At 48.5% G+C, this 24,564-nt stretch overlaps 1 protein-coding gene across 7 annotated transcripts in view; it reads right to left on the bottom strand.

The window, feature by feature from the left end:
• Positions 1–24,564, bottom strand: part of OBSCN (obscurin, cytoskeletal calmodulin and titin-interacting RhoGEF) — a 146,165-nt gene that overhangs the window by 76,034 nt on the left and 45,567 nt on the right. For 6 of the 7 annotated variants that reach the window (XM_077304054.1, XM_077304057.1, XM_077304056.1 and 3 more), the window contains exons 33-52: positions 23,586–23,849; positions 22,858–23,124; positions 21,215–21,481; positions 20,114–20,377; positions 18,344–18,610; positions 17,222–17,485; positions 15,367–15,630; positions 14,512–14,775; positions 13,692–13,955; positions 11,914–12,180; positions 11,239–11,502; positions 9,964–10,230; positions 9,190–9,462; positions 7,709–7,975; positions 6,199–6,465; positions 4,835–5,101; positions 3,501–3,770; positions 2,499–2,765; positions 1,944–2,210; positions 1,119–1,385 (exon numbers count right to left, since the gene is read on the bottom strand). In XM_077304054.1, coding sequence (XP_077160169.1) covers positions 1,119–1,385; positions 1,944–2,210; positions 2,499–2,765; positions 3,501–3,770; positions 4,835–5,101; positions 6,199–6,465; positions 7,709–7,975; positions 9,190–9,462; positions 9,964–10,230; positions 11,239–11,502; positions 11,914–12,180; positions 13,692–13,955; positions 14,512–14,775; positions 15,367–15,630; positions 17,222–17,485; positions 18,344–18,610; positions 20,114–20,377; positions 21,215–21,481; positions 22,858–23,124; positions 23,586–23,849 — 5,328 coding nt within the window. The remainder of the gene's footprint in view (positions 1–1,118; positions 1,386–1,943; positions 2,211–2,498; positions 2,766–3,500; positions 3,771–4,834; positions 5,102–6,198; positions 6,466–7,708; positions 7,976–9,189; positions 9,463–9,963; positions 10,231–11,238; positions 11,503–11,913; positions 12,181–13,691; positions 13,956–14,511; positions 14,776–15,366; positions 15,631–17,221; positions 17,486–18,343; positions 18,611–20,113; positions 20,378–21,214; positions 21,482–22,857; positions 23,125–23,585; positions 23,850–24,564) is intronic. The other variant, XM_077304059.1, reaches the window with a different exon arrangement.

Below are 24,564 nucleotides of genomic sequence, written 5' to 3'. Positions count from 1 at the left end.
CCCTTGATAATGGGCAAGTAAGAACAATAGAATACAATCCTAGAATCCTAGAGTGGGAAGGGGCCATGGAGGCCACCTAGTCCCGCCTCCTGCTCAATGCAGGATCAGCCTCAAGCACCCAGGATAAGGGTCTGTCCAGCCGCTGCTTGAAGACCGCCAGGCAGAGGGAGCTCCCCACCTCCTTAGGCAGCCCATCCCACTGCTGAACTGGACTCACAGATCCTAGAGTGGGATGGGAAAAGGCAATGCAGGCCATCCAGTCCAACCCCCTGCTCAGTACAGGATCAGCCTCAAGCATCCAGGATAAGTCTCTGACCAACTGCTGTTGAGGACCACCAGTGAGGGGGAGCGCACCAACTCCTTGGACAGCCCATCCCACTCCTGAACATGTATCTCATGGTACATTCAGCCATATATTAATATTCTGAACATAAGGACTCAAACAGATGCAGCATTTTTTAAAAACTATAGCTTCACATAAATGAGCAATTCAAGCTTTGTTTTTCTCACCAAGGAAAAATATTGAACATTACGAAGCCATCTCAGCGTGGACAGTTTGTGAGCTCATTTTCTTTTTCAACAATTGCATGTTGTAGATGTGACTGAGATATCGTAAACCTTTTGTCACTCTTTAGAGCAGGGGTTCCCAAACCAAGTATTTTTGAAAACTCGGTGGAGCCAGGGAATGGTGCCACCAGCCAGCATGTGAATGGGGAGCGGATTAGTTGTGCAGAATAAAATAATGTTGCTTCTGTAACAGTTGGCAGCAAAGCACTAGCCTTATTCTCCCTCTTGTTCCTCTTACTCAGCATGTCTTTTAAATCATTCCTCTCCTCCCTTTTTTTGGACTTCCTCTGTGTGCATGCATGTGGCACTGCAGCAGGCATTCTGCACCGCAGCCAATCTGTAGCTGGCTCCACAGCCATTTTGTGGCTGGCTCCACCTCCTGCAGCAGCCATTTTGTGGCTGGCTCCATAACACTTATTACATAGACTCACTGCAACAAATACGTCTTGGCACGCAGGAGTGCGTCTGGAACCAGGGAGTTGAGCAACATGATCTTGCGCGCAAGTGCTACAGATTATAAAACGTACCCAAAAGGAAACGGGTGAACATACCTTGCACGTAGACGGCTCCTGTCGTTAGTTCATCTCCGGTGCTGCAGGTATAAGGCCCACAATCCTCTGGCTCAATGTCGTGAATGATCAGTTCAACACTTGTGCCTTTCTGGCGCATCTCGTACTTGGCACTGGGCTGGAGGACCAGGGCGCCTTTCCTCCACTCGACATGCGCACCAGGCTGGGAGATCTCACAGCAGAGGACGGCTTGCCCACCTGTTTCCGACTCCACATTCTGCAACTCTTCTTTAAAGAGGACTGGCAGAACTGCAGGGAAGAGAGAATTAGGGCAGGATCTATCAGGCGGAGGCGTCCAGCACAAGGACTCACCAGGGCTGGGCATCGCTACTAAACCAAATACTTCATGGTACTTTTGGCTTCCGTATTGGGATTATAATACACACAAAAATGAAACAAAGAAAGGAAGGAAGCAATTATTACCGCCCAGAAGACAGGATGTTAATCAAAACAGCAACCCCCCCAGGAGAGCCACAGCAAAAAACTGGCTAAATGCACAATATCTGTAGTGTGCCTGACTCAAGTGCATAAAATCCTACAGGGGGCGTCTGAGGAGATGTGTACTTAGCATATTTAGATTAGGAACTTCCTGACTGGCTCAATGGGAGACTTCCTGCTCCTTTGAGCACACTTCCTCCCTGAAGAACAACAGTTAACCAGTTAGACTGTTAGGACTCTCTCTCCTCTCTCCTTTACAAAGTCATTTATCTCCTCAATAAAGCTATTTATTCTTTAAGCAGCCGGTGCCACGTCCCTCCTCTGCATATTTACAGTCCGTCAACAGAAACTGGCACTAATTATTTCTACCTTTGACTTGCAACGTGGCCGTGGTCTGTTGATCGCCTGAGTCGCAGGAGTAATCCCCAGCGTCCTGGGCTTCCACGTCATAGATCAGGAGCTCCGCAAAGTTCTCCTCTTGTCTGATCTCGTACTTGTCACTGGCCTGAAGGACCACTCTCCCTTTCTTCCACACCACCGGAGCCATGGGCTTGGTCAGCTCACAGCACAAGGACACCGTATTCCCGGCCTCAACCTCCTTGTTTTGGAGACGGCGTTTGAAAAGCACAGGGAGGGCTGTATGAAGGTGCAAGGAGAAGAAAGCCCTCGTTCGTCTTAATTTATGCTCTAACTAGATTTGCGCAAATCAGAGGTTTCTGTTGAAAAGCAGTTTTTAAAATTAAATTACATTTATTTTATTTATATTTTAATTCATATGCCGAATCTCCGAATGGTTAAGAGGGCAGCTGTCTCCCTTTTAATGCACGGTTCATGCTAAGAAAAGACATTTGAATTTTGATGGGAGACCAGAGTAGTAAGCACCACTTGACACTATAACGAGGCAACCCAAGGACATGTTCTCACCTTTAACTTTGAGCCTGGCCGTGGTTTTCCTGTCAGCGGTATTGCAGCTGTATTGTCCCGAGTCTTCGGGGACTAGGTCATGAATGGTCAAGATGTGGGCGTTTCCTTCCGCCCTGATTTCAAATTTCTGGCCAGGCTGGATCGCAGAGGAGTCCTTCTTCCATTCCACCCGGGCCCCAGGCTTGGAAGCTTCACAGCGGAAGATGGCCGTGCCACCTTCTTCTTCTTCTCTGTTCTCCAGCTGCTTTACAAAGATGACCGGGGCAGCTGTAGAGAGGAGAAGAGAAACTCAGACTGTACTGACATTATCATTCAGTAACCAGTACGTTGGTCGTAAGATTTGGCAGTCAAAAATATTCCCGTCTTCAACTTTGTAGATAGAAATTTTCTTTTAGGATATGCTCAAAATTTTGGGGATCCCTTCCACAAGGGCCTATCTAGAATATTCAAATGGGTTGTTGGTCTATGTTGGTCTTAAAGGTGCTACTGGGGAGATTTATCAGGACCCCAACCAGATGCCTGGTAGAACAGCTCTGTCTTCCAGGCTCTGCAGAATTAAGGGCCCTGATCTCTCCTGGCAGAGTCAAGGTCAAAAAGGCCCTGGATGAGGCCAATTTCACCTCCTTCAGACCAGGATTCCTCAGCAAGTTTTGGTCTGATTATCTTAATGAGCTTTTTTGGGGGGGCGTAGTGGAAAAAGCAATCCCGTAAATATGCTGGTCCCCATAAATAAACAGACAAACAGACAGCTCAGTCCCCCATGGGACCAACTGTCACTGTACTTCATGCAAAAAAGTCCCCCCACCCCCCAAAAAACCCCAATCCGTATTTTGCATGCAGAATGCACACAAACTGGGGCATTTCACTGTGCTTCGTGGGGATCACTTCTTCTGACTGCCGCATTGAGAACTCGGTAGAAATCAAACTATTCCAACAAGGGCCAAGATGGCAGAAGACAAAAATGAAGAGGTCCCCTAGCTGGCGGGCCTCAGCGTCACTTACGCTGCACCGTCAGCCGAGCCTCAGACGAATGTTGACCCACGCTGAAGGCGACCAGCCCGGAGTCCTCCAGGGTGACCTTCCGGAGGGTCAGAGTGTGAAGCTTCCCTCGGACCGCAATTTCGTTCATTTCGTTGGACTGGAGGGGCACCCCTCCGAGGCTCCAGTGCACATCCTTGGCCTTCTCCCGGGAGACCCGGCACTGAAATACGGCATCTTCGCTTTCAAACAAGGTGATGTCTTTCAGCGCTTCCACTATGGTGGCTGGCGGTTCTAGAGGGAGATTCAAGAACTTTTTTTCAGAGGTGTCTCCGTTCCAAATAACTCCTCACTGCGCTGCTATATCTTCACTGGCGTGACACATGCGTCATACATGACACTGTGCTATGAGTGTCCAAAGGAAGTTCCTCTAGAGCAGGGGTAGACAACCTGTGGTCCTCTGGATGTCCATGGACTACAATTCCCATGAGTCCATGCAAGTAAACACTGGCAGGGGCTCATGGGAATTGTAGTCCATGGACATCTGGAGGACCACTGGTTGTCTACCCCTGCTATAGAGGATGGAGCGGAGTTGTTCTTTCTGCCCTGGAGGGATGGACCAGAACCAATGGGGTGAAATTAATGCAGCCTTTCTCAACTTTTTAACCATTGAGAACCCCCTAAAATGTTCTTTGTGCTTCAAAAAACCCCAGAAATGGTACGATCATGCAGAATATGGCTGGGAAGCAGAACTCCAGGCCCCTCATGGGCCATTTGGGGGGGAGCAGGTTGATGTGACCATGTACCGTCAAATCACCCAATAAATGTTTAACACATTTTTTAATATTAAAAAATGAATTAACTCCCACCCATTTGGGAAACCCTTCCAGGGCTGTCCAGAAACCCCAGGGTTTCACAAAACCCTGGTTGAGGAAGCCTGACCTCGGATGTTAATACTGAATACCTACCACCTCTCTCCTAAGCTGAACTCCAAAGGGAACCCAAATTGCAAAAGGGGCCAAAATGGGCAGCCTTTCCCAGGTGAATTTGCAAAGCTCTAGTTCAGCGGAAGTCAACCTGTGGTCCTCCAGATGTCCATGGACCTCAATTCCCATGATTCCACCAGGAGAAAAATTGAAGCTTATACCATCATTTATGGGTTTTAAAACAGGGGTAGTCGACCTGTGGTCCTCCAGATGTCCATGGACTACAATTCCCATGAGCCCCTGCCAGCGAACGCTGGCAGGGGCTCATGGGAATTGTAGTCCATGGACATTTGGAGGAACACAGGTTGACTACCGCTGCTCTAGTTCACAATTTAAATTTGCTGTGTCCTGCAATCCTCACTCCAACCCCACCTTTCACCAGCAGAGCCGCAGTGGTCTTCTGGTCTCCGGTGTCACAAGTGTACTCCCCACCGTCCGAGGCGGTCAGTTTGCAGATGGTCAGTTCTGCCACCGCTCCAGCCTGCTTCATCTGGCACTTGTCACTGGGGCGTAGCAGGGAGCCTTCTTTCTTCCACTGCACAGAGGCGCCGTGTTTTGAGATCTCGCAGCTCAGGGTGACGGAGCCCCCCTCCTCTGCCTCCTGGCTCTCGAGTGGCTTAAGGAAAAGTGCCGGCAAAGCTACACGTGGGAAAAAAAAACAGAAGACAAACACCCTTCACAGAGTTCACAGTCTGAGGAAGAGGGCTTGCACTCGAAAGCTCACGCCTTGAATAAATCTTTGTTGGTCTTAAAGGTGCTCCAGGACTCTGGTTTTATTGCACCCTTCACAGAGATTCAGGTGGGTCGCCATATTGATGTGAAGCAACGGGACAAGGTTTGAGCCCAGGGGCATCTTTAAGAACAACAAAGTTTAATTCTGGGTATAAGCTTCAGTGTGCAAAGATACTTCTTCAATATTTACATAAGTGTGCATGCACATGAGTGGTTATGAATGAAACTTTGGTGGTCTTCAAGGTGCCCCTAGACTCAACTACCATAACAGTTACTGAGTATCTGGGAAGGGGGTTGCTGAGAAGGGAGCAGGTCCCAGGATAAATTAATTACAATGGGTAGGGGTCAGTTGTGAATGTGGACCAAAGGGAAATTTTGGGCTGATCCTGCGTTGAGCGGGGGGTTGGACTAGATGGCCTGTATGGCCCCTTCCAACTCTATGATTCTATGATTCTATGAAATTCCACGTTCAATGGTAGTCAACCTCTAAATCCCATTGCCAGGAGCCTACATAAGAGGAAGGCTTTGGCCTCTCTGCCCTGTTGTTAGCTCTGTAGAAGAACTGATTGGCCACTGTGTGAGACAGGATGCTGGACTAGATGGACCCTCCCTAGTCTGACCCAACAGGGCTCTTCGGATGCTCTTATCAGGGGAAGACCTCGGCCTCTATGCCCTGTAGTTGGCCCTCCATATCAACTGGTTGGTGGCTGTGTGAGATGTGCTTCTGGACTAGATGGACTTTCCATGGAAGAAACCACATTTATCTGCACAGAATGGAAATCCGCTGACCTTGTGATATGAAGGCAGACGCTAGCTGGATCTAAGGAAGTGAGAGGTGATTAACGAAATCTCCTACGCTGACATGAATGTGGCTAGTCCTTAAGTGCTCCTGCTCTCTTGCTTGTTGCTGCTGCTGCAGACAGACTGACACAGAGACTCATCTTGAACGAGCACTGACCAACCCCCCCCCCTTGCAGAGGCGGCACAAGGAATCTCATTCTCACCTTTTACTAGCAAAGAGGCCGTAGTCTGCTGGTCACCGGAGTCACATGTGTAGTCTCCAGAGTCCTCCGGCAGAGCATTGTGGATGAGAAGTTCGACCACCGAACCCTCTTGCCTCATCTCATACTTGTCGCTGGCCCGCAGTTTGACTGAGCCTTTGCTCCACTTGACGGGCACGTTGGGTTTGGACAGCTGAGCCCGGAGGGTGACCGTCTCACCTTCTTCCACATCTTGGTTCTCTAGCTCAGCTTCAAAAAGAGCTGGGAGGGCTGAAAGTCACACGGGGAAATTGAATAAACAGTTTTTAAAGGGGGAACCATAGAGGATAAGTCCTGCCTACTGAGGGGAACCTCCACATTCAGAGGCACTAAGCTGATGAATCCCAGAGCCAGGAGGCAACAGCAGGGGAAGGTCTCAACCCCTAGGCCCTGTTTGTTGGCCCTCCAGAGGAACTGGTTGGCCACTGTGTGAGGTAGGATGCTGGGCTAGATAGACCATTGGTCTGATCCAGGAAGGCCCTTCTGGTGTTCTTATGAAGGCCTCGGCCTGTGTCTTCTGTTGCTGGACCTCCAGAGGAACTGGTTGTCCATTGTGTGAGACAGGAGGTTGGATTAGATGGACCTTCTCTGGTCTGATCCAGGAGGATCTCTTTGGAGGTCCTTATCAAGGGAAGGTCTTGACTTCTATGACTGACCAGAGTTACGTCCTGGATGCTATGTGAGACAGGATGCTGGACCTGATAGACCACCAGCTCTTCTTAAGAAGAACCATGAGCCGGTAGTACTGGAAATGGAAAAGCTCTGGAAGAAAACAGGTTTTTTTCCCCTGTATTTTTCAAGGAGGGAAGTAGAAATTTGGGACAAAATTGAACAACATGAAGCTGCCTTCTACTGAACCAGATTGTCAGTATTGTCTACTCAGACTGGCAGCTGCTCTCCAGGGTCTCAGGCTGAGCTCTCTCACATCACTGACTACCTGATCCATCACTGGAGATACTGGGACCTTCTGCACTGCAGAAAAATATGTTGGAGATAAAGCAAAACCATTTAATGGGTATTTCACTGTCACATTGCTGTATATACATCATGTTTTTCTGCAGTCGAGAAGGTCCAAGGTTAAATTCCCAGCATCTCCAGTGATAGATCAGCTAGGCCTCTTTAAGCTTATGACAAAACCCAGTTGCAGGAGAAGATGTACAGGATCATGACCAAACAAAAGGTGGCTTCTTTCCTGCTTAGCAAAACAGACAGTGATGGCTTTAAACTACATGGAGAACAATATCGGCTAGATATCAGGGGGAAAAATCCACAGTTGAAGCAGTCCAGCAGTGGAATGGGCTGCCCAAGGAGGTGGTGGGCTCCCCCTTGCTGGCCCTCTTCAAGTGGAGGCTGGACAGATCTTTCTCCTGGCTGCTTGAGGCTGATCCTGCACTGAGCAGGGGACTGGACTAGATGGCCTCCGTGGCCCCTTCCCCCTCTAGGATTCTGTGAGTCTATTATATTCTCCCCCTACCTTCTACCGCCACCATTGCCACGGTCTTCTCGTTTCCGATGTCACAGGTATATTTGCCCGAATCTTCCACTTTCAGATCATAAATCTTCAAGGTATGCGTTGTTCCTTCTTGCTGGATTTCATATTTGGGGCTTGGAGAAATCACCTGGGTGCCTTTTTTCCACGTCGCTGAGATGTCGGGCTGGGAGATTTCGCATTTCAGAATGGCTGTACTGTCCTCTTGTAGCTCTTTGTTCTCTAACTTTTCTTTAAAGAAGGGAAGTGGTGCTGGGGGGGAAAAGTAAATGTGAAGGATTTTTTTAAAAAAATGGTAGGAACAAGCAGAGAATGTCAAAACCTAAAAAGAAAGGCAGGCTACACTCCCAAGCATACACCTGACCCTGATGTTTCCCTCCTGGGTCCTCTCTGATTTTATGATATCAATTATTCTATCTTACACATCAGGTTGTTCTGAAGCAACAGAACAAAGTTTGAGTCCACCTTTATGGCCAAGAAGGTTTAATTCTGGGCATACGCTTTCATGTGCATGCACATTTCTTTCACCAGAGAGTCACAGAATCACACAGAGCTGGAAGAGACCCCAAATGGCTATCCAGTCCACCCTCCCACCTTCTCAGGAATGGAAAAATCACCCACTCTTGACTGGTGCTCCTCCAATCCTCTCCTAAAAACTTCCAATGAAGGTGACTCCACCATCCTCCAAGGCTGCATATTGCATCTATAAATAACCCCCACCATCAGAAAATGCTTCCTAATATTGAAGGGGAACCTCCTTTCCCATTATTTGAACCCATGGCTCCTAGGCCTGGTCTCTAAAGGTGCAGTAAACCAGTTGGCCCCCTCTTCAACAGGTCTGCCTTTGACATAGTTTGACCCAGCTCTCCTCACACCCCTGGCCCTCCTCTTCCCCAAGCGACACAGACCCAACTCTCTCTGCCTCTCCTCGTAAGGCCTAGATTCCAGCCCCTCAAACCACCCTAGATGCCCTTCTCCGAACACGCTAAAGCTTGTCAGGATCCTTCTCGATCTGCAGCACCCAGTATTCCAATATTCCAAATGAGGTCTAACCAACGCAGAATAAGAGTGGTATCCTTCAGATACATAGCGTGCATGCACAACAAAATTGATACCCAGAATTAAGCTTGCATCAGTTATGTTAGTTAGACTGCATGAGCAGTCAGTAAGTTTTAGTCTTCTCCGCTGTTTGAGTCCATCTTATGCTACTCAAGGGGGGGGAAGGGGCAAAGTGGTATGGCCCAACCTCACCAGACCTCGGAAGCTAAGCAGGGCTGGTGCTTGAATGGGAAGGCTTTGGAGAATCACCTCAGCGTCTCTCTTCCCTTGCCGGCCTCTCGTTGAGGTGGCCACAAGCTGGTTGCAAGTGAACGGCATGAACCCACTTAAGACTACTGGCTTACTTACAATAGCAAGCTGAGCAAAGCAGGGCTTCCCGCTAGCTCTGAAGATGCCATGTGTGTTACCTTTCACCGTGAGCTGTGCTGTGGAGGTGTACGGCCCGACTCGGAAGGTGACCGTTCCGGAATCCTGTTGGGTGACCTTCCTCAGCCTCAGGAGGTGGACCCTGCCTTTTTCGACCGAGATCTCGTTCATCTCGTTTGTCTGGAGGGAGGCGTCCTGCAGCTTCCACTCCACATCCCTCGCATTGTCATGGGAAACCTTGCATTCGAAGGTCACGTCTTCCTCCGCAAAGACCTCGGCGTTCTTGAGACCCCTGATAATGGTGATATCAAGGCCTGCAAGGACCATGGGATGCGTCCATGGAAAAGAGGATGTCAAGGGATCCAAGCAATTCGGACCGAATCTTATTAATCTGAACCACCCGTGATTCGAACAAATCTATTCAATTGATTCGGTGCCATTGAAACCATTGAAGTCTATGGGAATTTCCCCTCTTTTGTCTTTTCCAGGCTCAAGGGGTGGGCATTTGAGGTAGAGGCACCAAATTTGCACCCTTGCTGCAGGAGCCTCTCCTCAAAAGAACCCCCAAGTTGCAAAAATATTGGTGTTGGGGGTCCAATTCTCCATGTGATCTCCATTATTTCCTATGATTGGGAGGGTGGAAAGATTCTCTGGTCTATTTGTAAATTCAAAACAGTCCCCAGTGGTTGATTATCTACATTTTGCTGCATTGTTTTCCTAGTAATTAGGAACAGATTGTATTATTCCGGTATGCAGACATCTAGATGAGGTAGGCATAAAGTAAGGGAAAGGAATGGAAAACAACAGTCTCTTACCTTTCACTGTCAGAGTGGACGATGTCGTCTGATCCCCAGTAATGCAGGAATATTCTCCACTATCTTTAGGTTCCAGATTGTGAATGAGCAACTCACGAACAGTACCTTCATCTCTGATTTCATATTTAGAGCCAGACTGAAGGACCTCGCCATCTTTTCGCCATTCCACTGTGGCCTTCGCCAACGTTACCTCGCAACGCAGCTTGGCCGTTCCGCCTTCTTCAGCTTTCTGGTTCTTCAGACGTTGCTGGAATTCAGGCTTGAGGGCTGTGGAGTCAAAAACAGTTGATGTAGGCAGAAAGAGTCTTGTTTGCTACGATGGCAACCTAAGACAGTTTCCAAGTTCTCAGAGCTTTCACCGCTGCAGAACAAAACCCAAAAGGCAAAGGAAGCCAGAGGTGGCAAGAATCCGTATTTCCTTCAAGTTGACATGAGAGAGATTACTGCCGGGCAAAGAACCTTTACTCTGGCCTATATTGTGGGAAAGAAAAGGCATGTCCAATGTCCAGTGAAGATATGTAATTAGAAGCTGACAAATAATAAAACGGTACCCTGACCTCACATTATTTGTTACAGAAATGGTTTTAATAGAGACAAACCAATTTTGAAATGAATTTCAAAGTGTGAACATTTCAAATTCGATTCAAGGGAGCACATCAGAAAAGAAACACACCCTAACTGCAATGTTCCGAATTTCCAAATTGCCAACATATCACTAATATTTGAAATTAAGTATGAAGCATCACAAATGTCCAGGGCTTCAGTACTTCAGTATCAGAAATAAAACTGATTCAGTAATTATATCATGCAACCTGGTTCATCGCATGATTGCAACCTTAAGAGAAAGCTCGTAGGTTGATCTGGAGCATCATGGATCAAACTTCCGTGCCACTCATTGTGAATTCAAATGTAGAGCTTTCCCATTATGACTATTCGCTCATCAAATTGTCCTCATGCACAGCCATACCCAAGAAATGCAGATGTCCCTATAGGTTTTAACTGAAGTATTTATTTCAGCCTTCTCACATAGCTAAACTTTTGTATGCCTCATTTACAAGCCTGCTTTTCAACCAATATATTCCGTTTCGACTATTTGCTCACCGAATTGTCCTCATGGATGGTGACAACCAAACAATGCATACGTGCTTGCAAACCAAACCCTAGGTTTTAATAGGTTCATTTCAGCCTTCCCACATATCTAAACTTCCATATGCCTTATTTACAAGCCTGCTATTTAGCAAGTACATTCTGTGATTTGACAGCAATGTTTTTTACCATTCACTGTTAAGACTGCTGTGCTTTTCTGGTCTCCACATATACAGGTGTAGCGCCCGGCGTCCTGAGTATCTAAATCACAGATCACCAGCTCTGTGACCGTATCTTGCTGTCGGATCCGGTATTTGTCACTTTCGGCGAGCTTCTTATCATCCTTCATCCATTCCACAGGAGCATCCTTGGTGAGCTCACCCCTCAGAGTCGCTGCTCCAGCTTCAGTGGCTCCCACGTCCTTCAATTCTGTTTTGAATCGCGGTGGGAGAGCTGCAGAACACAAAATAACTCTGTCATTCCGTCCTGTCAGTCGAGTGCTGGGACTGGAGGGGACATGTATGGGGGGAGGGGAACAGGTGAGAAGGAGGAAAATGAGGTGGGCCATTTGTCTGTTCCTGTACCTGCTGAATTTAAATGGAACGACTTCCACTGGCATCAGCAGGTACTGGTATATAACCGTGAGGGGGCGAAAGTACAACAGACTCACATAAATTGCTCTTCACATGCAGGCTCTCCACAAATGATGGACTTCAGAAATGGGAGCAGAACACAAAGACAGACAACAGACACAGGAACGCAAGACTCCGGGAGTGATGTGAAAAGGACCAAGAGGATTTAAGTCCAAGGTTTGTAAATAAGAATCTATGCTCATTCCAAGTCATCTGTAGTACATGATTTTACCATGGATCGCTAAGGTCGCGGTTGTTTCGTGGTCTCCACAAACACAAGTATATTCTCCGGCATCCTTCGGTTCCACCTTCGATATCACCAACTCAACAAACGGACCGTCCTGTCTAATGAGGAATTTGGCGCTAGGATGGAGGGCTTCCCGCTCCTTCTTCCACTGCACTGAGGCCCCGGGCTTTGTCAACTCGCAACGCAAAGTGACGGTATCGCCTTCGGTGGCTTCCGGAGCGCACATCTCTTCCTTGAAACGGGCAGGCAGGGCTATAGGAGGCAATACAGAATTCGAATGCCAAGAGTTACAACCAAGACGGGCATTTTTGAGATGGGGTATAGAAGACCAGGGAAGGATACAAGAAGATGGTAAAGGAGGAAGCACTCCAAAGCAACATGGTATTATTATACCCACATAACCCCCATAAAGGTGGCTGGCTACGATTTTAGCTGCAGTGGTTAGCCAACAATACAGTCACAAGGTGAGTTCCTGTAGACCACCCAGTATCATGATGTGGTTGGTTGTGAACCAAAAAGAGAAACCACCAAGTGGCTTTGAAAAAGGAAGAAACAAATTCATGGCGGAGAGGTCTATCGACAGCCGTTGACCATGATAGCTGTTTTTAGAAAAGAACCAACATGCATGGAGGTTCCATCACTCCGAAGTCCTGACGTTTGGAAGCCCGGAAAGACCACAGCTTTCATATCCTGCTTGTGGGATTCCATCAAGTCGTCATCAGAACAATCATCTAAAGAGTCGCTTAGTATGACTGAGCAAGGCGATTCTCAGGACGTCATCCAGAAGAAGAGTGGGGCGTTATGTTTTGCCCTGTGCTCTTCACAGCATCCATCCTTCAGACTGTGGTGGAAAGTACTGTCAAGCTGAAGCCAAATTATGCTGCCCCCTCCCCCGCCCCGCTCCGGCAAGAGACATTCAGAAGGGGTTGGCCATTGCGTGTTTCTGCATAGCAATCCTTGGTGGTCTCCATGTAGAAGCTAACCAGGACTAAACCTGCTTAACATCGGAGATCAGAGGAGATCAGGGTAGCCAGGGCTACTTGGCTTCAGGGTCCTTCAAACTGAGCTTCACTATAATATCCATGTCAAGGCCTCTGTCTGTGAACTTAGCTAAAACAGTTTCCCATTAAGTACATGCCATGTGGTAGATTCCTAGTGGTAGTCAACCTGTGGTCCTCCAGATGTCCAAGGACTGCGATTCCCATGAGCCCCTTGCCAGCATTTGCTGACAGGGGCTCATGGGAATTGTAGTCCATGGACATCTGGAGGACAGGTTGACTACCCCTGCTTTAGATCATCTAGTTCCTCTGCACTCCCATCCAGCTGGTGACAACAAAAGTCATCATCTCTTTGGAAGAGTGACAAGGAAGGGGATCCACCTTCTATTGCTTTAAAACCCAACGGAACTAAAAGAAGACGGGCGGGAGACGTCAGGGGCATGCAAGGGGACTCTAGCAAACATGTTGCAACCAACCATGCAGCATCCAGAGGGTCACATTTATAGGGCAGTTAAGGTAGTCTGGGAAAGGCAGAAGTATCTCCTGGGAGAGAGAGGAACAGAACACAAAGTCGTCGTCTTAGGGCATCAGATGAAACCAACAGGATGGGGAAAGAAATAGGTAAGTAGCCACCAATTCATTCCAACAGGAAGGAATGCAGGAAGGATCAGGCAGAAGTCTGAAGATGCGTGCAGGAGCCCATTTCAAAACTGTTACTTCAGGAGCTCAGGGTAAAAGCCAGATGGGCTTGGGAATATTCTTTACCGTTGACTGTTAAGGTTGCAGTAGTCTGCTGGTCTCCGCAAACGCAGGTGTAGCGCCCCGCATCTTTTTCATCCAGATCGTGGATCGCCAGCTCTGAAACAAGGCCTTCCTGTTTCATTGTGTATTTCTCACTCTGACTGAGAACCAGGCCTCCCTTTCTCCACGCCACTGGCGCCATCTTGGTCAGAACACACCGGAGAACAGCGGCTTCCCCTTCGGTGACCTCTTGGCCCCCCAGTTCTTCCTTGAAGCGGGCAGGCAAGACTGAGAGCACAACCAACAGAAGGGTCATTAGCATTTACATGGGGGTGCGCCTGTGTAAAGGTTTTAAGTATTTGGTCATCCAATACAAGGCACGCTCAATCCCTTTTGACTTGTGCCACTAGCAGTCATGAGGTAGCATTACCACAGTGACTCAGTTTGGATCCAGTCTGTGACAGTACAGGCCTACTGTTGGCCTGAATTGGCATCCTGGTCACTGTCTCACCCTGAGCAGTCAATGCTTCTCTGGTTTGGGGTTTTGTAACCCACCCCCCTTGCCAACTTTTTTAGCTTTTTGAAACTTGGCATTTCCCTTAAGCTTGCGTTTACAAATTCCCCCTATCTGTACATGGCCATATTATGTGGATTTTTTGATCCACATGCTAGGGCTATGTTCAGAGTCAGAGATGTTGCTGAGGAGCACTCTCTGATATTTGGGACTTGGCTTGTAAATTTACCCAAAGGGTTGACCACTGCACATTTAGAGAACTATAATTGAGTCAAATGAAACCACCAGCTTTTATGGCAGATTATGATTATGATAAAATGCTTAAGTTACCATTCACAGTCAAAGATCCTGAGGTTTGTTCCTCTCCACACACACAGGTGTAATTTCCTGCATCTTGGAGCTCCAGTTCACGGATCGTCAGCTCGACATTAACCCCGTCCTGCCTCATGGAATACTTTTCACTCGCTTGGAGCACAAGGTGCTCCTTCTTCCACTGCACAGCTGCAACCTTGGTCAATTCACAGTGCAGTGTGGCCGTTTCGCCTTCCATGGCTTCCTCGTTCTTCAGGTTGCGTTTGAAACGAGCAGGCAAAGCTGAGGATCACAGAACGGAAATGCTGCATTGAAAAGCAATGGAAGACCACTCGTGGGAGGCCACGGGGACAGCACAACAGGAGAAAAATTGAAGCTTATACCATCATTTATGGGTTTTAAAGCAGGGGTAGTCAACCTGTGGTCCTCCAGATGTTCATGGACTACAACTCCCATGAGCCCCTGCCAGTAGTCCATGAACATCTGGAGGATCACAGGTTGACTACCCCTGTTTAAAAGGAAGGAGGATAAGGCATTGTCCACATCTAGACTTTTAGGACCAAGGAGAAGACAATGGACCACTGGCGGTATGTAACAGGGACAGGACAACAGGAGAAAAATTGAAACATATTCCATTGTTTATGGGTTTTTAAAGACAGGATGACGATAAGGCACTGACCACATCTAAATTATCAGGGCCAAAGACAAGACATGACACTGGTTGCCGGACACAATGGCGACCGGACAGCAGGAGAAAAATGGAAACACATATCATCATGTAGACACACTGTACAAAGTCACAAGCACTGCACAGAAAACATAACCAAAATGGGACAGTAGAAAACAATCCGCTTAGGAGACGCTTGCTATTACCGTGTACTGATACGGCTGCAGTGGTCTTCTGGTCACCACACACGCAGGTATAATCCCCAGAGTCCTCCTCTTCTAGGTTCTGGATCACCAGCTCTAACTCTGTGTCTTTCTGGCTCATTTTGTATTTTGCGCTGGGTCTCAGTGTCTTGCCGCCCTTCTTCCACTGTGCTGGAGCCGCCTTGCTCAGCAGACAGCGCAGAGTGGCCGCCTCACCTTCTGTGGCTTGAACTCCTTTCAGTTCTTCTTTGAAAAGCACAGGTAGGGCTGAGGAACAAGGAAGGAGCAAATACCCTCAGCAACTTTGTGCCCCTAGGGAAGTACATGGAATTAACAGATTGCTATACATACTTGAAGATAGTTTCAGGAGGGATGGCACGTTAGTCTGTGATAGGAGAATAAGGTCTCCTCCTCGTCTCATTTTCCTCACTTGAAAGTTCCTGTTTCTTGGGAGCAAGGGGAGCCTGCTCTGTATTTGTTTTGCTCCCTCTTGTTGTCGGTTGGATATTACGCTACTTTACGGCCAACGTAAAACCCTGCAGTTTAAAATCTGCATTGAGATATGCCTGACATAAACCATTGTAATATCAAATCAGTCACTAGAGGGAGCAAGACACAAAGAAGAAACTGGAACTTAACAAGCAAGGAAAATGCCGAGGTGGGAAAAGCGCTAGATTAAAGTCCGGCAGCACCTTATTAAAGACCAATAAGATGTTCGAGGTACAAGCTTTCAAGAGTCCAAGCACTTTCTGGCCTCTGAAGTTCATACCCTAGAAATCTTATCAGTCTTTAAGGTCCTACTGGACTGGAACCTAGCTATTCTTCCCCTTTAACATCTGTCACCCCGTTGCCCTTTTCACAAAAGTGAGAGAGCGCCACTATGGACACAGACATAAGTCACAAAAGTATTCCTCTGCATTCATCAGACAATTTCAGTCTCCGTCCATCCAAAAGGCAACAGAGAATAAATAAAAGTAAAAATTATTGGAATCCTTCAATGGGGGACATGTAAGGATGGCTGAGCATACTCTGGAATGCTGGTTGTCATCCTTCCTTCCAGCCTTTGAGGAACATTTTCTGCAGTGTCTGCCACAGAAACTCAGCCAGTTGCACAGAAGGCTGTAGGACATTCTGAACAAGACTCGTTGGCTGTCACTGTCGTCCCAGGTGACCCCAGAGTATGGCCTAGAGCAGGGGTAGTCAAACTGCGGCCCTCCAGTTGTCCATGGACTACAATTCCCAGGAGCCCCCTGCCAGCGAATGCTGGCAGGGGGCTCCTGGGAATTGTAGTCCATGGACATCTGGAGGGCCGCAGTTTGACTACCCCTGGCCTAGAGTCATCTGGAGGCAGCTAAAAGCATCTGGAGCAGAAGTCCATCAGGGGCTATGGGCCACAAGATATAGATGGGGCTATCCGGAACAGGGATGCTCTTTCTTCTTGGTGCTTGGGGGGACACAGTGGGAGGGATCCGGAGTCCTGGCCTCGCTGAAGGACCTTCTGATGGGATTTGGCCCCTGTGTGACACAGAGCATTGGCCTGGATGGGCCACTGGCCGGATCCAGCATGGCTTCTCTTCTCTTCTTACACCAAGCTCTGGCATTTAGGGGAAGATGTGTAACGGAGGACTAGCTGCCTTTCAGCTTGAAAATAAGGAGAAAATAAGCAGTGAAGAACCCTGCTATGTAGCAAGGGCAGAAACAGCAAATTAGCAGTGCGGGGGGGGGGGGGACATAGGCATTTCCAGAGGGAAACTAGGCCCAACACAGAAGGGAAACTGATTTCAAAGCATGGAACCAAGCAGAGGGAGCAAAAGGGGTTTTCCAGACCAGACCCTGATGGCAAAACATTCTGATTTACCACGGACGGCCAGCGCTGCAGTCGTCTTCTGCTCCCCGCACAGGCAGGAGTAGTCCCCGGCATCTTTAAGTTCTAGCCCATGGATCACGAGCTCCAGGACGGTGCCTTCCTGCCTCATTTTGTGCTTGTCGCTCGGCTGGAGCGTCTTGTGCTTCTTCTTCCACTCCACGGGAGCGGCTTTTGTCAGCTCGCACTGGAAGGAGACGCTCCCGCCTTCCGAAGCCTCTTTGTTCTCCATGCCTTTCTTGAAGAGGGCAGGGAGGGCTGAGAAGATTGGGAGGAACAGATCGTGTGAATAACGGCCTGGGGCCTTTGAAAAAGAGCTGGAGCAGGACCCAGATAAGTTCCGTTCTATATCCTATGAACCATCGCTTTCTATGCTAAAAGGGAAAGCCTTGATCAAGGGCTGGGGAAGCACGGAGATTTAAAGCTCTTTAATGCTAGAATTCTCTTTTAGGGGGAGTTGGCCAAAAAAATCCCATACCATGCAGCTGTCGCAGAGCATTTAGGATTCTGGTTTGTTATGTGTTAGATCAGGGGTAGTCACAACCTGTGGTCCTCCAGATGTTCATGGACTACAATCCCCATGAGCCCCTGCCAGCAAATGCTGGCAGGGGCTCGTGGGAATTGTAGTCCATGAACATCTGGAGGACCACAGGTTGACTACCCCTGTGTTTAGGCTGCCCCTCTCTAAGCACCTGAACCCCGCCCCTTCAGCAGTCTTAGTTATTTTATTTATTGATTCATATTTTGGGAGATACTCGAACTTACTTTATTGGAGAGGCTTTGCCTAATCTACTCATATCTCAGAAGCTAAGCACAATCAACCCCGGTTGGCGTTTGGATCTCCACACAAAGGCAGGCAATGTTAAGCCACCTTCGTTTGCCTTGAAAACCCGATGGGGAGGCCATTTATCAGCAGTGACACCCACATCATATTACAGGCACTCTTGCAGAAACAGAACTCTTCCTAATCTGATTTCTAAATGTTTGGGCTCTTCCTTTCACGCCCCGGAAGTGCGGAGACTGTGCTCAGTGTACGAGGCCTTTCCGAGCCTCTCCTAAAGTTGCTTGCCTTCTACCTGCCAACGAAAACGCAGAAAGGGACTTTCTTGAATGTACCCTTCACTGTCAAGGTGGCCGTGGTCTTCCATTCGCCCAGCGTGCAGCTGTAATCTCCGGCGTCGGCTGGTTCCAAACGGTGAACGGCCAGTTCGGCAATGGTGCCTTCCTGCTTCATTTTGTATTTGTCGCTGGGCTTCAGAACCTCCCGGCCCTTCCTCCACTCCACCGGAGCTGCTGCCTTGGTCAGCTCACAGCGCAGGGTCGCTGTTTCGTCTTCAGCGGCCTCCATGTTCTTCAGCTCTTTTTTGAAACGGGGAGGGAGGGCTGAAGGTGGCAAAAAAGCACATCAGGATTCAAAAGGTCATGACATCCAGGAGGATTCTCTGGCCTTAAAGTATCTGGAGAAGTGAGCGGGGACTCCCAAAAGCTCCTCCCCGGCCACGATTTTTGATAGTCTTTAAGGTGCTCCCGGACAATGGCTCTTTTCTACCTCTACGGACAGATTAACAGGGCTACTCACCCTGACCTGTATGGTAAATCTATGGCATTAATGAGGAAGAGGAAATCATACAGCCAGACCTTAATTTCGGATTTGGGTCTTGACAAAGGTCAAATTTTCTAGCAATTAATTATTATCCTGCTTTAGGATGCTTTGGGCTGATCCTGCGTTGAGCAGGGGGTTGGACTAGAAGGCCTGTATGGCCCCTTCCAACTCTATGATTCTGTGGTTCTGTGATTCTGTGATTCTATGATTTATGACATACACGGGCTTCATTATTTTCCAGTCTCAGGCCCCCTTCTGATGTGCCAGGGCCTCCCAGGGGGTCAAATATCCCTCGTCAAGAATGATGCCGTACAGCCCCCCTGCCACTCAGCCCTCAGATAAAATATACAGTCCACACATCGGGGATCTGTAGCCTTCTTGATCCTGTGGACCCCTTTGGAATTCTGACACGGAGTTTTGGGTGCAACCACAAAATGGCTGGCAAGTTTGCAAGAAGAACTTGGGTTCAAAAAATGACACACCACCTGGCTCCATAGCTCAGAAGAGGGCATGAGAGAGCCTAGATATTTCACCACAGGACCAGCTCCCTTGCCCCTAAACCCTATACGTTAAAACAAAATAAAAATGTTCACAGCTGTGGTAAGGTAAAGGTAAAGGTATCCCCTGTGCAAGCACCGAGTCATGTCTGACCCTTGGGGTGACGCCCTCTAGCGTTTTCATGGCAGACTCAATACAGGGTGGTTTGCCAGTGCCTTCCCCAGTCGTTACCGTTTACCCCCCAGCAGCAAGCTGGGTACTCATTTTACCGACCTCGGAAGGATGGAAGGCTGAGTCAACCTTGAGCCGGCTGCTGGGATTGAACTCCCAACCTCATGGGCAAAGCTTTCAGGCAGCTGCCTTACCACTCTGCGCCACAAGAGGCTCTTCACAGCTGTGGTAACATACCAGAAAAGAGCTAGGGTCCAGGAGCGCCTCCAACCCGACATAAAGTGGGGCAGAGTAGGCGCTTTCATGAGTCACTGCTCGCTTCTTCAAGTGCAGCAAGAACGTAAGTCCCTTTGCCCTTATATCTACGACAGTGGGGTGCTTTCAGATGCCGAATATCAATAGCAGGCAAATGACAATAGCAGGTGTATTCTAGTGGTATCTGAAGCAGTGACTCCCGAAAGCTCCTTCCATGCCACAAATTTTGATAGTCTTCAAGGTGCTCCCCTCGACTCTGACTCTTTGCTTCTGCTCCAGACGGACTAACATGGCCACCTGGCTTGATCGTAACACATTGTGAGAAAAACAACAGTACTTGTTAAGCATTTAATATTTACCATTCACGGTTAGACAGGCAGAAGTCTTCTGATCTCCACACACACACGTATAATCTCCGGCATCCTGTTCGGTGACATCATGCACTGTCAGCTCAGCAATGGTGTCCTTTTGTTTGATGGTATATTTGTCACCGGGCTTTATCAGCTTTCCGGCTTTCGTCCACTGCACTGGAGCAGCTTTGCTGAGTTCGCAACGTAGGTTGGCCAAACCACCTTCCGTCACTTCCTTGCTTTTGAGCTCTTCTTGGAAACGGGCCGGCAAAGCTGAGGGGTGGAATATCAACAGAGACAGAACGTCACAGCTTTCCAGTCCAAACCAAGGGGGCAGCCCACCAAGAGTGCTGTGGTGGAAGTCCCATTCAGATCCATGGAGGGTTTGGCACAAGCGGCACCTTGTGGAACACACCCTTCGCGGTCTCTTCCCCAACGTGAGGACCACACAGAAAGCACTTTAGACATTTTTGAAAGAGCTCTCTAACACACCAAACTGGAGGGGAGGAATCAAAATGTCAAAGTTTCCAAAACTTAAAATGTTTGCATTTTAAATTTCAGTACAACCTTGATATTTTGGAATTTGAAAATAAACTTGAATCCCTAAATTTAAACAGAGAACAGTGACACAGTGAGGTTCAAAAAAAAGGCCAATGTTTTCAAGCATGCAATACACAGAGAAACAAAACAGTAGTGTGAACATGAACAAACAGACTGGAAGGACGCTGATCGACCAAGAGGAATACATGAAACAAACATGGTTTGTAAAAATAAAAAAGGAGTAAGAATTCAGTGGAAAATTTTAGAACTTCAGAACAGAACAGAAGCCATCTTGGATCAGGCCAATGGCTCTGTGTCACACAGAGGAGTGCTGTTCCTCATATGTCTTGGTAGACATGTAGACTAAATTGCTGCGGATGAATTTGTGAGACACCCCCTGACACAAGCACATAACAGCACGACCACAGACAAGCAACAGGAAAAGGAAATAGACAGAGTTCAAGGAACCGAATTGGAGAAATAATACTCCAAAGTAACAGAAAGACAGGGATTTCCACAGTGAAGACACCTCTCAAAATGACGTTAGCGTAAAAGGGAGCGCTTGGTTACCGTGGACAGTCAAGACAGCCGTGGTCTTCTGGTCTCCACAAACACAGGTGTAATCTCCTGTGTCCCCTTCCTGGAGATCACGGACCAGCAGCTCCGCCTCGGCGCCATCTTGCTTCATGCGGTACTTGTCGCTCGGCTTGAGGGTCTGGGCCCCCTTTCTCCACTTCACCTCAGCCCCGGCTTTGGTCATTTCACAGCGCAGGGTGGCTGTGGAGCCTTCGACGGCCTCCCTGTTCTTGAGGCCTTCTTTGAAAAGCACAGGCAGGGCTGAGGAGACGGCAAGAAGGACAGAGGGCAGACGTAAGCGGCGGGAAGGAAGGTGTGTGAATCCGTCGCCTGCTCAAAGCCCTTCCTGCAACCACTGGATCCCCACCAGCCAGGGGCTGGTCAAGGACTGACTTGGGAAACAGTTGTCCCCCAAAATGCCCTTGGCTGCCTTTCCCCTGGAAGGCATGGGGCCCACGGATACAAAGAATGGATGTGGAATTTAGACAAGGGTGCATGGGATTGCCAGTCCTGGGTTGGGAAATGACTGGGGCAGAGCCAGGAGTGGGTGGGTTTTGGGGGCAGGGAGGGACCTTAGTCCAGCCTCTGGAGAAGCCATTTTCTCCAAAGGAACTCTAGAACCCAGAGATGAGCTATAATTCCAGGGGATCCCCAGATCCCACCCTAGGAATGTGGCTGTGTGAGAACAGAGAGAGTCAAGATGACAAACGGCACCCCTTAACTCCAGTTTACAAAACACAAAACGTTCAGAAGCACCTGAAAGACTAACAAAATTTGGCGCAGGGGAGGTGTTTTCAGGAGTTCCTGCTCATGACGGCATCTGAAGGAGTGAGCAGTGACTCCCAAAATTGTGTGGTCGCTGGCTCGGAGCCGTATTTCAATCAATCGCCAAAGATGCTCTCAAAAGCTCCTCCCCCCAGCCACCCACTTGGTTTCCCCATAAGCTGCTCCTGGAGTCTGGCTCTTTTCCACTTCTGCAGACGGACCAACCCGGCCGCCCGCCTTGACCTAGCTATGATCCCTCAGTAAAATAATTGAATCTATCCTATGACCTGGCTCAAATTTTCCTAGGGATTTTTAAGATCCCTGGTTGATCGCCCTTAGAGACAAGACAAGGAAGTTTCAAAATGAGGATGAGGAAGAAGAAGAACTCCAGAGATTCCAGCGGGTACAAATCTGAGAACCTCGGGGTCCCAAATGACCAAAAGTTTTGCACGGGTTGTGCGTTCGGTTAAGATGAAGAAACATATTCTAGAGTGGGGAAAGGATATTCTGTACTATCAGTTAATCTGAAGAAGAATAGTTGGGTTTTTTATACCCTGCTTTTCTCTACTCAAAGGGGTCTCAAAGAAGCTGACAATCACCTTCCCTTCCTCTCTCCTGTGAGGCAGGTGGAGCTGAGAGAGCTCTGAGAGAACTCCTCTGTAACAGAACTATCAAGGCTGTGACTAGCCCAAGGTCACCCAGTTGGCTGCATGCAGAGGTGGAGCGGCTCTCCAGATTAGAGACCATTGCTCTTAGCCACTACACCAAGCTGGCTCTTGTAGGTGAGCAAAAACGCAAGCAGATCCACAAGACTGGGGGGAACATGGAATTCTACCCAGGGCAGCAGAGGAAAACTTTCTCTTTTTTTTTACCCTTGACTTCTAAAGACGCCACGGTCTGCTGGTCTCCAGACACGCAGCTGTAACTTCCAGAGTCTGCTGCTTCCAGGGCTTGGATGACCAGCTCTGCGGTGGTGCCTTCGTGCCTCATTTTGTACTTGCCGCCCTGCTTCAGGGTCTTGTGTCCTTTCTTCCACTCGACGGCAGCAGAGGCCTTGTTCAGCTCACAACGCAGAGTGGCACTCTTGCCCTCCGTGGCTTCCTGGTCCTTCAGGGCTTTGGTGAAGAGAGTGGGCAGAACTGCAGAATGAAGGCGATAACGGGACAGCCGCCCATCAACGTGGAGACAGAACCGCAAAGATGCACCTTTCTTAACCGAGAGAGAGTTCCACAACCTGCTCTAGCCAACATAACTTAACTAGCATTTCAGGGTCGTGGAGAAGCAATGAGAGAAACTTCCATAACCTGCTATTCAGGAAATTTAAAAAAATGAAAATATTGCAAAGATTATAGAAAGCCTTCCAGCATTTATATCCCTGCAAGTTTGGCAGGGATCCATGGAAAACATTCCTCGAAGAGGCGCGTTCTCTTATTCCAAGCGCCAAAACAAATACCGAAATTAGGCTTAAACAGAAAATCTGGCATGCGGGGATTTGTGATAGCAGGACACAGGGCAGCATATTCGATTTCAGAAGAGAAGGACAACTCTAGGGATGCAGGGTATGGTTCAAAGTGCACACTGTCAGCATCTTTTGTTTTACCATTCACTGTTAGGGTCGCCGTTGTCCTCTGTCCGCCACAAGCACAAGTGTAGTCTCCCGCATCTGCCCCCTCCAAGTCACGGATCACCAGCTCAGCACATGGCCCCTCCTGCTTGATCTGGTATTTGCCACCTGGCTTGATGGCCCTGGGCCCTTTCTGCCATTCCACCTGGGCAGCCTTGCTCAACCTGCAATGCAAGGTGGCCGTCTCGCCCTCTGCAAGCTGGGTGTTTTTGAGCTCTTCTTGGAAAAAAACAGGCAAGGCTGAGGAAGGCAACAGGAACAGAGAAAGGGTTAAAAGTCACTGGAAGAGGCAGGAGGAGTTGGTGGATTGTCACACAGGTGAGGTCTATGTGACTGGGAGTATGCACCTGGCGGCAAAGGTCTGGGATGAAAACGCTAAAATAAATTTTAAGCAGCAAATGAAGCAAAGAGCAAAGGTTGGATTAAACAGGAGGAAGAGCATTGTGCATAATACCTTTGGCGCAAGAGACTCAGCACACCTGGACATTGGGGGGCACTACATCACTGTTAAGCATGTATAGGTGTTATCTTCCTGAGTGGGATGCCTCTCTTTGTCTTAACCTGGAAGCTGCCCTCTGACCCCTCCTCTCCCTTCGTCCTCTGCTTCACTACACATGGCCTTCCATGGAGACACACATCTCTACAGATCCCTCCTGTAGATACAATGCCCTCCTGCTCCCACACACAACGCCAGGCAAGTTGGCCATTTGCAATAGGGAAAGTCCTCTTTAGATTAGGCTTCACTCTGCCACGTAGTCCTCCCACACTCTTCACATGGCCTTCCGAATACTCTTTCAATTAGGCTCCTCTCTCTCCTGTCGACTGCAGCCTGAATGCAGGCTGGATCTACCTGAAGAAAACATATGTCGACCTTCTTTGCAATAGACGTCTGGGGGGATTTATTGATTGCACACAGCATCATGCTTCTATGACCGGACAAACTCTGCTATGTTAA

The sequence above is a fragment of the Paroedura picta genome, chromosome 11 (genome assembly GCF_049243985.1).
Source record: "Paroedura picta isolate Pp20150507F chromosome 11, Ppicta_v3.0, whole genome shotgun sequence".
Classification (NCBI taxonomy): domain Eukaryota; kingdom Metazoa; phylum Chordata; class Lepidosauria; order Squamata; family Gekkonidae; genus Paroedura; species Paroedura picta.
This window is presented reverse-complemented; position numbering and strand designations above follow the sequence as displayed.